At 44.3% G+C, this 17634-nt stretch overlaps 1 protein-coding gene across 1 annotated transcript in view; it reads left to right on the top strand.

Moving 5' to 3' along the window:
• Nucleotides 1-17634, top strand: part of CEP290 (centrosomal protein 290) — a 245302-nt gene that overhangs the window by 61342 nt on the left and 166326 nt on the right. The window contains exon 18 of the mRNA XM_040344166.1: nucleotides 11964-12048. Within this exon, the coding sequence (XP_040200100.1) occupies nucleotides 11964-12048 (85 nt within the window). The remainder of the gene's footprint in view (nucleotides 1-11963; nucleotides 12049-17634) is intronic.

Raw genomic sequence — 17634 nt, forward strand, 5'->3', positions numbered from 1 at the left:
ATTCGGGAACTCTGCGAATCCACTGTGGGTTCCCACATCACAGCAGACTCGCTCAGCAGTTCACACTGCCATATGCTGTGGATCACACTCCATATTATGAAAACATTCAGGAAAGGCAGCCAATCTTGGGAGAGCTGGAGAGGAGAGGAGAGGAGAGGAGAGGAGAGGAGAGGAGAGGAGAGGAGAGGAGAGGAGAATTGTGAACTGTTTACAGAGGCTGTGCATGTGTCCAATCTAGTGCACAAGATATGTAAGTAACCTGTCACTCCAAGCATGGGGGCGGAAAGGACTTTTTATTTAGACAGGTTTTTCTCTGCAAGTCTCTTTTTATTTTCACTGAACAAGACTGGGCACAGATCATAGGAAATCATATTCTTTACATTGTGACATCAAAAAATAAATAAAACATTTTGGGGCAGATCCACAAAGAGAGTACGCCGGCATATCTACTTTCGTATCTTTAGTTTGAATCCTCAAACCAAGATACGACGGCATCTGAGTTAGATCCGACAGGCGTACAGCTTCGTACGCCTTTGGATCTTAGATGCAATACTTCGGCGTCCGCTGGGTGGAGTACGCGCCGTTTTCCGCGTCGGGGTATGCAAATTAGCTATTTCCGACGATCCACGAACGTACGCGCGGCCGTCGCATTTTTTTACGTCGTCTCTAGTCGGCTTTTTCCGGCATATAGTTAAAGCTGGTGTTTTGCGGCGTATAGTTAGACCTGCCATGTTAAGTATGGCCGTCGTTCCCGCGTTTTTTTTTTTTTTGCTTAAGTTGTCCGTGAATCGGGATGGACGTAATTTACGTCTATGTTAAAAAAAAATTACGTCCTAGCGACGTCATTTAGCGCAATGCACAGTGGGAAATTTAGGGACGGCGCATGCGCAGTTCATTCGGCACGGGGACGCGCTTCATTTAAATGAAACACGCCCCCTAATCGCCGATTTGACTTCTGCCGCCAGAGATAGACTACACCGCCATAACTTACGGTGCAAAATCTTTAAGGATTTGAAGATAACAGAAGTAAGTTACGGCGGCGTAGCGTATCTCTGGGGCAGATCTTTGTGGTTCTGCCCCTTTGGGTTTACATCCACTTTAAAGTAGAATTCCAGCCTAAGGCCCCTTTCACACTGGGGTGGGAGGTGCGGTGGCGGTAAAGCGGCGCTATTTTTAGCGGCGCTTTACCATCGGAATTGTGGCAATATTCGGCCGCTAGCGATGTGGTTTTACTCCCCCCCCCCCCCCCCCCCCCCCCCCGCGCTATCGGCTGAAAAAGGGTTAATAGGCGGTATAACTGCGGTTTCCCATTGCTATCAATGGGAAGAAGCGGTGGAGGAGCGGTAAACACACAGCGCCTTCATCGCTCCAAAGATGTGGCTAGCAGGACTTTTGGAGCAGTCCTGCTAGCGCACCACTCCAGTGTGAAAGCCCTTGGGCTTTCACACTGGAGAAACAGTAGCCGCTGTTTCAGGTCGGTTTGCAGGCGCTATTTTTAGCGCAATAGTGCCTGCAAACCGCCCTAGTGTGAAAGGGGCCGAACCCTAACTAGTCTTAAAAATGACCCCTCCCCTTCCTAACACCTATGCTGACTAAACTGTGTAAAACAAAATATGTGTATATACTAACTCTTTTTCAGCCCGCTCCAGTCTGGTCATGTGATCCTTCTCCCCTGTGTCAGTTAGCACTGGCTGCAGGGGAGAGAAGGGAGCGCTGACAACCGCTGGGACATGGGAACCTATGGGGGACATCACCACCCCAGGCATTCAAAGCTGTTGTCAAGTGCTCTCTCCTGCTGCTGCTGCTGTCTGACACAGAAGATCACCTGAAGAGACTGTCACACAGGCTAGTCAGCATAGGTGTTAGGAAGGGGTGATGGGAAATTTTAAGGTTAGTTAGGTTTAAGCTGGAATTCTACTTTAACCTCTAAAGTTGCAGTACTATTTATCAATGGCTTTTAAAGAGGAACTTCGATTGGTTTATGAAAGACTTAAAAGTCAGCAGCTACAAATTCTGTAGCTGCTTTACTTTAATAAACAGACACTTGCTATTCCATATAAAATAGCATTGATGAGCTAAAAGCACTAAACCATAAGTACTGCACTTTGCTCATTACTCTTTAAAATATTACCTAGTCTGGAAGTCCTCCTAAAAGAAAATAGCAGTGCACGTTCAAGTGCGTAAGAGAGTGCTTAGAGCAAGGGTGTCAAACTCAATTTAATCGTGGGGCGCATCAGCATTATGATGACCCTCAAAAGGTCGGTTGTATCTGTAAGATTAGATGTCCAGCGCATCCCCTCCCCTTACATTAGATGTCAAGAGCCACCCCACCATGAGAAGTTGAGTCCCCCACTCTCCTTACATCACAGTGCACCCCCCCTTACTTTATGCTGCTGCTGGGAAGAAGCTGGATGCATTGCTGGAAAGCAGAAAGTAGGGGTCTGGAAGAGGACCAGAGGAGGGCTGGAGCTCTCCGGCAGCTGCAGGAGAGGTGCGAGGGCCACATAAAATGGCCTGAAGGGCTGGATTTGGCCCGCGGGCCTTGTGTTTCACACCTACGGCCTAGAGACTGGGCATTCAGCCTCATAGTTGTATAGCTGCAGTGTGAGATGTAAGGCAGTGCTGCCTCTAATAGGAAATTTGGAGTGAGATCTGGTAAAGTCCCTACTGTGCTACTCACTGCTCTTCTTGGAGGCTCTGCCTTTACCAAGATGGTTGGTTGCCTCTGCTTTTAGAAACCATGCTAAAAAACGCATGGTAAGCCAGTCATGGGGAAAAGACCCTTTGCAGGCAGAGCAGAGGCAATACTGGTCACTAGTCCTTTTCCCTCTTCCTGCCTTCTTTGGGCACAGTTCCCAGAGTTCAGTTCCATTTTAATGTCTGCTAAATATTATATAATTTTAGTGCTTCTGTCACACAATGATTTGTGGTTATAATGCATATTTGACAATTTACACAGAATACGTGGTTAGACTGTTGTTTTGCAAGGAGGATTGCAATGTAAGCTGTGAAAATTGTACTTGCACTGGCATTCCTCTAGCTCTGGTCCTGTTAGAGGGTCATAAGATTTCTCATACAGGTAGGAGCATTTAAGCTGTGAGTACAAAATAATCTATTGGAGAACAATAAAGACCGGTACACATGTATCAAAAGTCAGCCTGTTCCGCAGGAACTGGCCTCCTTTCAGTACATGTGCACTGCTGTCTGTTCAGCGGAAAACAGTCTAATGACCGGCTTTTGTCGAATGGTTCTGCTGGAAAACCAGAATTCAATCAGTGATTACAGGCAATGAGTAAGCGCTGATATAGCATGAAACGCGTTGACTTTCTCTCTTTCCCCACAGTGTTTTTCTGCTGTATCAGGGTGCTTTTACAAGTTTAATAAAGATGAATGGGCTTTTATAGAGAGCAGCTGTCTAGATTCCTTTCACTGTCTACTGCATATGATCTTCAACTGCACACCTAGGAGGGTGATTAACCACTTCCCGACCGCCTAATGTAGATATACGTCGGCAGAATGGCACGGACAGGCACATCAACGTACCTGTACGTGCCTGCCTAGACGGGGGTCCGATCGGAACCCCCCCCCCCCGCTACATGCGGTGGTGGGATCCCCTCGGGGAGCGATCCGGGACGAAGGCGCGGCTATTCGTTTATAGCCGCTCCGTCGCGATCGCTCCCCGGAGCTGAAGAACGGGGAGAGCCGTGTGTAAACACAGCTTCCCCGTGCTTCACTGTGGCGGCGTATCTATCGAGTGATCCCTTTATATAAGGGAGACTCGATCGATGACGTCAGTCCTACAGCCACACCCCCCTACAGTTGTAAACACACACAAAGTGAACACTAACTCCTACAGCGCCCCCTGTGGTTAACTCCCAAACTGCAACTGTCATTTTCACAATAAACAATGCAATTTAAATGCATTTTTTGCTGTGAAAATTACAGTGGTCCCAAAAATGTGTCAAAATTGTCCGAAGTGTCCGCCATAATGTTGCAGTCACGAAAAAAATCGTTGATCGCTGCCATTAGTAGTAAAAAAAAAAAAAATTAATAAAAATGCAATAAAACTATCCCCTATTTTGTAAACGCTATACATTTTGCGCAAACCAATCGATAAACGCTTATTGAGATTTTTTTTTTTTTTTACCAAAAATAGGTAAACGAATACGTATCGGCCTAAACTGAGGAAAAAAAAAATTATATATGTTTTTGGGGGATATTTATTATAGCAAAAAGTAAAAAATATTGCATTTTTTTCAAAATTGTCGCTCTATTTTTGTTTAAAGCGCAAAAAATAAAAACCGCAGAGGTGATCAAATACCACCAAAAGAAAGCTCTATTTGTGGGGAAAAAAGGACGCCAATTTTGTTTGGGAGCCACGTCGCACGACCGCGCAATTGTCTGTTAAATCGACGCAGTGCCAAATTGTAAAAACCCCTTGGGTCATTTAGCTGCATATTGGTCCGGTCCTTAAGTGGTTAAGATTTTACCCATTACCTGCCACACATCGAAAAACATATATACATTTTTCATTATAGAGCCTTTTGCTTCTCTTCAGACTCTGCAATTGCTTCTACTTATTGTACAAACCTGGAGTTGCATTTAAAAAATGTCATTCTGATGCACTTAAATGTAGTGGGTTAGCATTTATTACAGGAAATGATAGATTGTGCAATATCTTTTTAAACTCACAAATAATAAAAGTTGGATGGAGAATAGAAATCGCATTACAGAACAACAAATTCATATGCTTTTAACAAGCTCAACTACACATTAGTAGTCCCAAACCCAAGCTATGTTATCAATTACTGACCAGATAAAAGGATTTTGGGAGGTTAGGCGTGCCAGACTTTTGAAAATCTAGCCAGGCAGTTATATTATCTAGAATGCTGGATTGCCATTATGGAAAAACTAAAGGGTTCTGGGCTGAAATTGAGGAGTATCCTAATGTTGTCTTGTAAAATGTAACATGTAAAATTGAACAAGAAATTGAGGAGTATCATAGGGATCAGGACTTGGATTATTTGCTTTGGATACAGAAACTGTGCAAAAAGCTTGCTACATCAACATTCTTATTAACTAAATAAGGTGTGGGATTGTGAAAAAATAATCAATGGGTGACAAATTTGCCTTTTGATGTTTCTGACTGCTAACCCTCATTTTTTACTAGGGCTAGACAGGTAGTACATTCCATTACCAGAAAATGGATGATGCACTTGGGTTACATGACATGATGTTGTGTACATCTATCCTTGGTCTACAAGAATGTAGAACAAAATGGTGAATAACTGGATTTCTAGAGATTGAATCAAGTCTCTGGCTTTATTAGTTGCCTCCCAAAACCTCAGTGGAAGACTTGTATCTAATAGAACAGTTATGTATCCACATGCCACTGGTCCTACCCACGGCATCTCAACTTTGTATAAACTCCTACAGTAGGTGTAAGGTTGCTGGTTCAACTAGACCCGGGGTTTAAGGACAATCTGGATGTATGGAAAGTCCCCAATGCATTGGTAGTGAGAAAACATCCACACGCACACATGGTATGTCCACACACTAGCTTTATTTTCTAATGCGTACTTGTTCATAATCAAATCATACAAGGGAACGCCCTTGTCCCAGCCAATCATATCGAAGTTATTAGGTTATACAAGTAATATATAGCAATCTTTTTTGTGCCCTGCAGATATCTAATTTCTACTGCAGCTTATCTAATGTTTATCATTATTTGTCTAGTACACAATAACAATGGCAATGTTCCTAGCTCTTCCTAGAATGTCAAGGATACATAATCATACAAGCATTAATCACTAAGGGGGAACTCTAACCGCCTTATAATGCATTATTAGTATAGGGGAACTATAGCCTATCAATGCATTATTATCTATGGAGGAACTCTAACCGCCTGCCTTTCAGTAGGTGCCGCCGATTTTATGTCGATCTCGTCTCTGCTAGCGGCGAGATTCCCCATCGCGGGAGCTAGAGCCGTGCTATGTCACTCCTCCCTCTCGCTGCCCCCAATTGATTCCTATGAATGTGCGTCATCTTGTGAGAGCAGGGAGCGCGAGAAGCACAGCCTCCAGCAGCGATATCCAGCGCGCTGGAAATACAAAATCGGAGGCACCACCTTGCTTTTGACCATACAGTCATTATTCTGACTCCAATTGTTATGAAGCGACTTATCCCTTGTGAGACCTCTATGCCTGGCCTGTATAAGCAGATATAATCACTGAGGACAATTCTTATCAGATAGCTTGAACTCACCAATACCGATTCCATTCACAGAAGTGCTTTAATCCAAAACCTCAGAATACATCAGATGACAGGTTACAGCAGATGAACAGGATGTAGTATTGTGCAGTCAAAAGATGATACTGTCTGTAGCTTACTTATGGAGAATGCATGTGGCCATGTTACATGAGGCCTGTTAAGCTGTTCTCCATTAGACAGGAAATACAAACTCGGGGAGAAGGGGTGGAGCATTACACAGAGAGGAAGTGTATCATAGATCAGACAAAAGAAATACAGAAAACTGTGCATTACCACAAAAGGTCACTAGATGGCAGCATGTAAACAAAACATAACATCCATAGAAAATGGTTAAGAGAAACCTGTATTATATATAACAAATCTATTCCCATTGGACGGCACAGTCCCCTTTAAAATACATAGTCAACTGGGAGGGAGAACTAGATCAAAGTTTGTCCCCAGATGAAACAAAAAAAGTAGTATTGGAACTAGTTAATCTTCTATGAATTCTTGTATGGCAGAGAGTAATTCTAAATTGTTGACCAGGTAGCACTGTACCCCAGTGCATATAAATAAATGGGACCAGCAGGCTTCTGCCTTATGTTGGGGATGTAAAAAAGAAACTCTGCCCCTTTTTATATTGTAGTATTATACTCTGATTTTTCCATATTGAAGGATAATTCGTTCACTGGTTGGACAAGATCACATCCGCCCCCCCCCCCCCCCCCTATGATCCGTGGGTGGTTCCGTTTAAAAAAAACAATATTTTGGTCTCGAATAAAAAAAAAAAAAAAACGTTGTTGAATAGCAATAAAAACAATTTATTTTTACAATATACATATTATCGCTTTACATATACTGTAATATACATATTACATAATTTTAAAAGTCTAATCCCGCATACAGACGACCGTTTTTCATAATGTGAATTTTTTATGTCATTAACGATCGTGTGTGGGCTTCAGATCATTTTTCATGACGTGAAAAAATTCAATTTAGACTTACCGGTAACTTGTTTTCCAGAAGTCTTTCAGGACAGCACCTTGAGAGATAGTGACTCCACCCTCACCCACAGGAAACACCTTCTACTTCCTCCAGATCTTTAAAGGGAGGCGCCTCCCTAACACACCTCAGTTGTATCAGAGAACCTCCGGCCCCAGCTGGAACATATCAACACATACGTTAGTCACAGCATGGTACATTAAACCAATATGGCGGGTCGTTGCTGTCCTGAAAGACTTCTGGAAAACAAGTTACCGGTAAGTCTAACTTGAATTTTCCCAAGTCGTCTTTCAGGACAGCACCTTGAGAGGATAACAGAGACTTAACTTTAGGGTGGGGCAACAGCCTGTAGGACTCTTCTGCCGAATGCAGGTCATTGGCGGATGTGAGGTCCAAACTGTATTGCCGCAACAAGGTGCGGAAGCTAAACCATCTCGCTGCTTCGCCCATTTGCTTAGGGGTGGCATCAGCTCTCTCTGCCCATGTGGCTGCAAGTGCTCTTGTTGACTGAGCACCGATTCCTACTGGTGGCACCACGTCCGCGTGAGAGAAGCTTCTCGAATGGATAAATTCCAACACCTAGCCAAGGTACCTTTTAAAGCCTGGCAACCCAAAAAAGAACAAATAGAACACGTCTGAGGCGCTTTGTTATTTTGAGATAGCATAACAGTCTTTTTTTTTTTTTTTTTAAAGAAAAATCTTTCTCCCCTGAGGGATTTGCACAGAAATTAGGCAGCACAATATCCTGCAACGATTAACTGCTGCCCTAGGAAAATTTTAAATCTGTTTTTAGGACAATTCAATCCAAGAATAAAGACGGATAAGGTTCCCTTATAGACAGAGTATGGAATACCCTGATCCTGCCTGCTGAAGTTATAGCGACCAGGAATAAGCTGTAAGGTAAGATCTCTAAGAGATGCGTCTTATAAAAGTTCCATATGGCTTTCCTGCCATGGATCCTAATACTCGCAAAAGATTTTGATACGAGAACCCCTGATTTGAGCCGTCCCAGGCCTCGAAAGGGCTTAAAAGAGACCGAGCTACCAGTGGTCCTCTAGGAACACTATCGAAGCAGATATTTGTACTTTTAATGTACTGATCGCCAGACCTTTATCTGCTCCCTCCTGAAAGAATTCTAAAATGGACCCAAGCTCGATAGGCTCTTGGTTAGACGAGTTACACCAGGCCGTATACATCTTTCACGCCTTTGTGCCTAAAATCCTCCTCACTTTCTACCTGCTTTCCAGCAGAGTAGAAAATAAACGGTCTGAGAACCCTTCTTCTTTAGGAGTTGCCAGGCTGCAAGGGAGAGACTGGACCCATCTGGATGGCATACAGGGCCCTGCACTGACAGCTCCTGTCTGAGAGGTAGATGCCAACATGGCCTGGCCGCCATTCCTAGGACCGTCGAGGACCAAACTCTCTTGGGCCAGTACGCGAGTAACTTCTCGCCCTGAATAGATTGTTCGGTAACATATCTTTCCATGGGGTGAAGAAAAGAATAGGTCACCTAGGTAAGCCAAACTGCAATACCCTGTAGACGAAGCGGGGCTAGGGCTTCCGCCACCACCACGGTGAAAAAAATAAAAATAAAATATGAGGCGATGATGACAGTCCGAATAAGGCAACGCCCTGAATTTAAGGTGATGATCCACTCCCACTACACTTTACTGCCAACCCTCTGGACTGAGGGGAGGTAGGGATGCACAGGTACGCGTCCCCTTAAGATGCCATAAAACAGTCTGGCATCAATAGATTCTTGACCAAAAGAAGTTGAATCCATCTTGAACCTTCTGTATCTGACAGATTTGTTTAGAGGCTTCAAGTTTAAGCTCATTCTGAACTTTCCTGTAGGCTTCTCTACCAGGAATAAGTGAGAATAGCATCCCAGTCTGTTGAATCGGCTCCCTAAATGAGACTGCCTGGCCAGGGTTTTTATGTAATCAACAAAACCTCTCTTGGGAGGGGTTTCTAAACAAGTTGGAATCCCCTCTTTATTTCTGGCGCAGATTCCGAGAGCCTAGAGGGGAGAGTTGGCGTCCCATCCCCTAGGACATTTCAACTCTTTGGTCCAGTGCACATTCCTGACAGACGTGCATAACGACTGCCCTATCTTCAGTTCAAGGACCTCACAGGTAGTTGAAAGGCAGTGCCCGAACAGGGACCTGAACCCTGGACCCTCAGATTAAAATCTGATGCTCTACTGACTGAGCTATCCAGGCTCTCGAGAACCCTATGGCATAACCCTGGGCAAGAGTGATCAGAATGTACTGACTGGATGTTACCGCTGATCACTGTGGAAGGAACCTTAGAAGGCCTCCGCCTATCCGCACGGCTGAGTCCTTGGGATTTCTCGGCTTGCGTAGAAAGATGGGAGAGAATTCCCCCTTTCCCTTTGGCTTGCTGTTTTTGGGAAGATTTTTCCTTTCAGCTGACCTGTCTAGGATGCTTCCTAGTTCCGGCCCAAAAAGAGAATTCTGCAAGCTTTAAATTTTCTGAAGCTGCATCACCTGGCCTCAGGTCTTTAATCACCACGCCCTTCTCGCCAAATTAAATCAAGGCTGTGGCCTCTCAACCTCTTAATTGTTTCAGCTGAAGCATCGGCTAAATAAACTGCAGAGGATAGGGCGGAAAAGGAGTCCTTGTTTAGGTGAATCTACCACCATTAACTGGATAGTTCAACCCTCTAAGTTTCTGGCTACACATGTCGTGGCCATAGCGGGTTTCAATTTCCTGATCGACTGCCATGGGCTCTTTTTGGAAAAAATATCATCCATGCGTTTGTCCATAGGGTCTTTTTAGAACCCCCAAGTCCTCAAAAAGGTAGATCAGAGGACCCCGGACACCTGAGCCACCCTGTAGAGGGATCTCCTCAAAAGAAAAATCGCCCTTTATGGGTTTTTGAGAAAAAGGCTCTTTTTCTGGATTCTGCCAGCTCTGTCTGCCCATTGGCGTCAGAAATAATGGTGGCAGCAGTGGGATCTGAACCCACGCCTCCGAAGAGACTGGAGCCTTAATGCAGCGCTTTAGACTGCTCGGCCATGCTACCCTGCATACCTGCGGACATATTAACTTAGAACCTTACTGAAAAAAAAAAAATTCTAAGCAACCATACACCTCCCCCCAGGGATAAACCCCGACCCCTCTGAATCCTCACTGGAAGGAACATGGGAGTGACCTTTCCTGAGAGGTGAAGGCCCGAGTTGTGGAAGGGAAACTAAGAGTCACGAAAAGTTTGAATCATGGCAAAGAGTTCTTTCTTTACGGAGGTAACCAGCTGTCCTGCATAGGGGTTGATTCCTCCTGAACAAAAGAAGCAATGCATGTGCTGCATAGAGCCTTCTTATAGTTCTCGCCCATCTACCTGGGGAGAAGAAAGAAAGAAAGCAGGGGAATCCTTAATGAGACCCAGTCCCAATAAATGGACCCCCCCCCCCACATGGGTGCACTAGGAAAGAAATGTGCCCAATCCAGTGCCCCGACAGGCCCCCTGCCACTAGGGGGATTAGAAAAAAGGAGACCGGAAAGCAAAAAAAGATACAGGTAAGGAAAAAAACAGGCAGACTTAAACTGCTGCCTCCTACCTGGCCCTGCTGGTGCCTGTGCCTGTCCCACCGCTGTAACTTCTGCGACCTCTATTGCAGATGAACAGCGCTTCACCGTGGCTCACACACCGTTTCTGGACTCCAATAGTGCCGCTGCACCGGACCAGAAACGGAAAAAGGCCCCAGCCTCTGTCCTCCCTCTTCCCCCTGCGGTCACGCCGAAAAAGACGTTCACGCTAACCCGGCAACCTGCTGTTCCATCCTGGCCACGCCAAAATGGCGGCCACGCACGCGCGACCGCCGTTCCTTCCAGGTCACCGAGTGTTTCTGGCTCTCGCCGAGCACAAAGGGGGAAGAGGAGCCCGAAAACTACCGCTTCCGTTCGGGTAGTACGGGAGGACAGACGGTCTCAACTGGAGAAAGGTAGGAGGGAAGCCGTCTCCCAGGAACACCTGAGATATTTACTCCCCTCACAGAAGATGTTCCCTCCAGGCCGGAGGAAACACAACAACTGAGGTGTGTTAGGGAGGCGCCTCCCTTTAAAGATCTGGAGGAAGTAGAAGGTGTTTCCTGTGGGTGAGGGTGGAGTCACTATCTCTCAAGGTGCTGTCCTGAAAGACAACTTGGGAAATGGGCATTAAAAATTTAGAACATGCTCTATTTTTTTCAAGTCGTTTTTCACGTTGTCGTTTTTCACGTTGTGAAAAACGGTCGTGTGTAGGCTTTAACGATGTGAAAAAAACATGCATGCTCAGAAGCAAGTTATGAGACGGGAACGCTCGTTCTGGTAAAACTAGCGTTCGTAATGGAGATGGCACATTCGTCACACTGTAACAGACTGAAAAGCACGAAGACTGAAAAGCGCAAATCGTCTCTCACCAAACTTTTACTAACACAAAATCAGCAAAAACAGCCCAAAGGGTGGCGCCATCTGAATGGAACTTCCCCTTTATAGTGCCGTCATACATGTTGTACGTCACCGTGCTTTGCTCAAGCTTTTTTTTTTTAATGGGCATGTGTAGGCAAGGACAAGAATCGGGTTGGAAAAACTTTGTTTTTTCTAGACCATTAAACATGGACGTGTGTACGCGGCATAAAATAAATTGTACAAAGACTTTATAGTCGCATTGTAACGTTTTTTTTTTCATTACGTATTTTTCTTTTCAGAATGACCTTTTGTCCAAAGAATTAAATAACAAAGAAAGAGAACTTGAAAGAAGCAAAAATGTTGTTGTTGAATTAAAATCCAAATGTAAGTATATTTATTTATTTATTTGTTTTTTCAACTATATGTACTGTATGTGGGGATAAATATGCACACACTTCTCCTACAAGTTAACCAGCCTTTCTGACATATGATTTGAGTTTTAACTATAGGTATGAAGTGACAAACATAAGCATTTATATTTTTGTTGCTGGGTCTAAGTGCAATTCACATTTTGGACTAAGCTCCTCCGGCTAATAGCCCATTATAGGCACTTTTCATGTAAACCAGTGTCAAAAGAACCAATAGCAAATTTCATTAAAGGTAGATGTAAATCCTTCCACGGGGCTACACTGTGTTGCTTTTCAACACCAGACTTTTTTGTTCCCTACCATATGCACCCACCCTACACATGCAGGATAAAATATGGACCCTGTGTGAAACTGATCATGCACTAGTAATGTTTTACCTAATGCGCAATAGTGTGGAACAGCCCTTTAACCACTTGCCTACAGGGCACTTTCACCCCCCTTCCTGCCCAGACCAATTTTCAGCTTTTAGCGCTGTCACACTTTGAATGACAACTGCGCGGTCAAGCAACACTGTACCCAAATGACATTTTTATCATTTTTTCCCCACAAATAGAGCTTTCTTTTGGTGGTAGTTGATCACCTCTGCGGTTTTTATTTTGTGTGCTATAAACAAAAGAAGAGGGACACGTTTGAAATAAAAGCTATAGCTATAATATTCATATTTTTCTTTTTTTTAAACCAATTTTTTCCTCAGTTTAGGCCGATGCGTATTCTTCTACATATTTTTGGTAAAAAAAAAAATGCAATAAGCGTATATTGATTGGTTTGCGTAAATGTTATAGCGTCTACAAAATAGGGGATAGATTGATAGCATTTTTATTATTATTATTTTTTACTAGTAATGGCGCCGATCAGCGATTTTTATCGTGACACATTGGACACTTTTGACACATTTTTGGGACCATTCACATTTATACAGCGATCCCTGCTATAAAAATGCATTGATTACTGTATAAATGTGACTGGCAGGGAAGGGGTTAACACTAGGGGGCGAGGAAGGGGTTAGAGTATTCCCTAATTGGTAATTCTTACTGTGGGGGGAGGGGAGTGACTGGGGGAGGTCCCAGATCGTTGTCCCTATATACAAGGGACACACCATCGGTCCCCTCTCCCTGACAGGATGTGGATCTGTGTGTTTACACACACAGATCAACTTTCCTGCTCAGTTCCTGAGCAATCGCGGGTGCCCGGCGGCCATCGCGGCCGCTGGGCACATGTACCGGGTCCTCGGTGACACTCCGGGCACGCCTGCGGTCCGCCCCCCTGGCGCGTTCCACCCCTAGTGGTTTTAAAAGGCGCCATGTCATATGACATCCACCCAGGATAAGAGTCTTCCTCCCGCCGTCTTTTGACGGCGGGCGGATGACTAGTGGTTAAGGAAAAAAATAATTACAGAAACGACAGGGATTTGAGCCTTAACTTTAGTATGATCACCGGGTGATATATGTACACCAAATTGATCAAGATCTGCTTCTTAAAGCATTAAAATTCTGCAATAGGAATACAAGATGAATCTGAGATACTAAAGCGTCTCTGCGACGCCTCCATTAAGACTGGGCATCGATCGTGACAGCTTGCGGCTTCACGGCTGGGCGTACACTGCGCATGTGTAAGTCACGATTAGGGATGAGCCAAACACCCCCCTGTTCGGTTCGCACCAAAACCTTCGACTCAGACCGACCGCGCAAATATTTAGAACCCCATTGACGTCTATGGGACTCGAACGTTCGAATTCAAAAGTGCTCATTTTAAAGCCTAATATGCAAGTTTTTGACGTATAACGTCTTTGAGAACCCGGGTCTTTCCCCAGTGAACATGTATCAATGGAAAAAAAGTTTTAAAAACTGTTTTTTCTGGAGCAGTGATTTTAATGATGCCTAAATAAAAAAATAAATTCCTTTAACCTCTTGACCACCGCCCCATGTCAAAAAGACGTCCTGTTTTTAAAGTTGAATATCTCGATAACGGCAGCAGCTGCTGCCACAACCGAGATATTCATCTTTTCAGGGGGCGGTGGTGTACACGATAACGGCGGTCTCCGCGGCGGATTCGCCGCGAGATCGCCGTTATCGGTGGCGGGAGAGGGGCCCCCCCCCTCCCGCCGCTCTCCCGCGCCCTCCGCCTCTTACCGGAGCCTTCGGTAGCGGCGGAGGGGATCGGATGTGTCCGGCAGCTGAGCGGGGACGGGACTGAAGGAGAAATCTCCTTCACCCGTCCTCATAGCTCTGCTGGGCGGAAGTGACGTCAAAACGTCAGTCCCGCCCAGCCTCTTAAAGAAACATTTTTTTTTTTGTCATTTGAAAAAATGACTTTTTTTTTTACTTTTTTTTTTGCATTTAAGTCTAATTATGAGATCTGAGGTCTTTTTGACCCCAGATCTCATATTTAAGAGGACCTGTCATGCTTTTTTCTATTACAAGGGATGTTTACATTCCTTGTAATAGGAATAAAAGTGATCAATTTTTTTTTTTTTTTTTTTCAGTGTAAAAAATTATAAAACTAAATAAAAATAAATAAGAAAACCAAAAAAATTTTTTTTAAAGCACCCCGTCCCGACGAGCTCGCGCGCAGAAGCAAACGCATACGCGAGTAGCGCCCGCATATGAAAACGGTATTCAAACCACACAAGTGAGGTATCGCCGCGATCGTTAGAGTGAGAGCAATAATTCTAGCCCTAGACCTACTCTGCTACTCAAAAAATGCAACCTGTAGAATTTTTTAAACGTCGCCTATCGAGATTTTTAAGGGTAAAAGTTTGACGCCATGCCACGAGCGGGCGCAATTTTTAAGCGTGACATGTTGGGTATCATTTTACTCGGCGTAACATTATCTTTCACAATATATAAAAAAATTGGGCAAAATGTATTGTTGTCTTATTTTTTAATTCAAAAAAGTGATTTTTATCCAAAAAAAGTGCGCTTGTAAGACCGCTGCGCAAATACGGTGCAATGACTGCCATTTTATTCCCTAGGATGTCTGCTAAAAAAAAATATATAATGTTTGGGGGTTCTGATTAATTTTCTAGCAAAAAAATTGTGATTTTCACATGAAGGAGAGAAGTGCCAGAATTAACCTGGTGGGCAAGTGGTTAAATATCGTACCTGCTGGGTGTCTATAGTATGCCTGTGAAGTGGCACGTGTTTAGAACTGTCCCTGCACAAAATGAGATTACTATAAGAAAAAAAGTCATTTAAAACTGCTTGTGGCTTTAATGTAATGTCTGGTCCCTGCAATATGGATGAAAATCATTGAGAAATATAGCACAGACACAGACAATACACACACCACGTAGCTTTAAGTGCAAACTACAGAGCACACATGCAGTACACACCAAGTAGCTTTAGGTGCACACTGCAGAGGACACGGGCAGTACACACTACTGCAGAGGACACGGGCAGTGCACACCAAGTAGCTTTAGGTGCAATCTGCAGAGGACAAAGGCAGTACACACACTACGTAGCTTTAGGTGCAAACTGCAGAGGACACGGGCAGTACACACCTAGTAGCTTTAGGTTCAAACTACAGAGGACAAAGGCAGTACACACACCATGTAGCTTTATGGTGCACACTGCAGAAGACACAGGCAATACACCACGTGAGAATACTGCAGCTAGCACAATCACCTGCCTGCCAGTAAATTAGGAAGAGCTGATCTAGCTAAACTATACAGTGTATAAATATATGTACAACACCTGGGATGCATATATATCCTCTACACACTGTAACTTTAACTGACTAGCCTGCCTGCCTGCTCTATCTACCTAGTAAAAATGACACACTCACTCACTCACTCACTCTATCTCTCTCTCTCTCTCTTCTCTTAACCACCGCAACACACTACACAAGGCCGACCTGCATGCAGCCTTTTATAGTGTAGGGCGTGTACTAAACCCCCTGAGCCATAATTGGCCAAAGCCACCCTGGGCTGTGAAACGTAACTCGAATTTGACGCAAATGGCCCTAAAACATTCATAATTCGACGATGTTCGAGTCGAACATGAGTTTGACTCGGATACGAAGCTCATCCCTAGTCACGATCCGCTCTCCCAGTGGACAGGCAATCTTCTGGGACCTGTGACGCAGAGAGAGGCCTGCTAGGGGGAGATAAGGAGTTGCCTAGACGGGCCATAGGCAGAAGTTGGACAGGAAGTCTCATATGGAAGCAAGAACCCCCCCCCCCCAAAAAAAAAAATACATGCCAAATGTGGCATGTGAGGGGGCGAGGAGTGTTTTAAAGTGGAAGTTCCACTTTTGGGTAGAACTCCGCTCTTTAAAATTCTAATTTGCTTTTCATGCTGCACGTGACCTATCGATCTCCACAAAAATGACACATTGGGGTTGCAGAGGCACCCCAATATGAGTCAAAGGTGATTTAGAACTGGCCACACTGTTTCACATGCTACAGAGGCATAGCTTGAAGCTTGCAAGAGTTGACCTGGGGCCCACCCACTACCACCCAACACTTGCACCTCACACCGAAATACTCCCACCATGTGCCACGAAACTCCAAGTGGCTAAAGAGTTATTTCAGATCTTTATTTACATATTGAGAGGGTAAGTCAAAAGATTTTGGAGAAACTTTCTACATTTTGACATGCCTCCTATAATTATTTTGAATACCCTGGAGCAGGGATAAGTAACCTTTGAGAGGTGTCCCCCCCCCCCCCTTTTTTTTTATTTTTTTTAAACTAACAAGGCCTAACTAAATAGTAGGGAAAACAAACACAAATATCATAAAACAAAGGTCACAGTAAAGAATCTATACTTGGCCTATCTTAAAAGTTGACAGTGTCAGTCAGTAGATCAGTGGACAGTGTCAGTAGAGTAGTGGACAGTGGCAGCATTTTTTTCTTTTTTTTTTCATTATGTATTACCATTTTATTTACTTATCATCTTTTTTTTTTTTGGGCGAATTATTAGGTGTCTGATGTCTCATTTTTGAGACCGAGAAAGGAGATTGAGTACACAGCTCTCAATCTCCTCAATCTCCATCTCTGCACCCTCAGCAGCACTGAATGAATGAACGGAAATAGCTCTGTATAAAAATTTTTGTTCATTGACAAACCGAATCATAGTAAACAGTTTCTTTCGATTCAGTTATGAATGGACACAATGAGTGATTAGTTCCGATCTCACTGTGTTCTTTCACAAAAGGATGGGACCGTAGAAGACATGCTTCCCAGCTCTCCATCCTCGGCAGCAGCATCCAGCAGGAGAGGAGAAGAGGGGGGCCCGTCAGCAGAGATGAGTAACCCGAACAGGGGCAGCATATACTAGAAGGGATCTCCTCCATTTTACTCCTGTAAACACTAAATGTCTGCAGGAGGAGGAGGAGGATAAGCAGTCTGTCAAAGGCTGCAGGAAGAAATTGGAGGGTATTTTTTAATGTATATGCCACCCCTCCTGTCCAGGTGTAAAACGGGAAGATTGCATAGGCCCCCTGAAGCATGGAGATGGGTCGCAATTGCAACTACGCCAGTGACATGCTCTGAAAGTGCCCTAAACTGTTTATATATTGGAGAGATATTATTGATACTATTAA

The sequence above is a fragment of the Rana temporaria genome, chromosome 3 (assembly GCF_905171775.1).
Source record: "Rana temporaria chromosome 3, aRanTem1.1, whole genome shotgun sequence".
Classification (NCBI taxonomy): domain Eukaryota; kingdom Metazoa; phylum Chordata; class Amphibia; order Anura; family Ranidae; genus Rana; species Rana temporaria.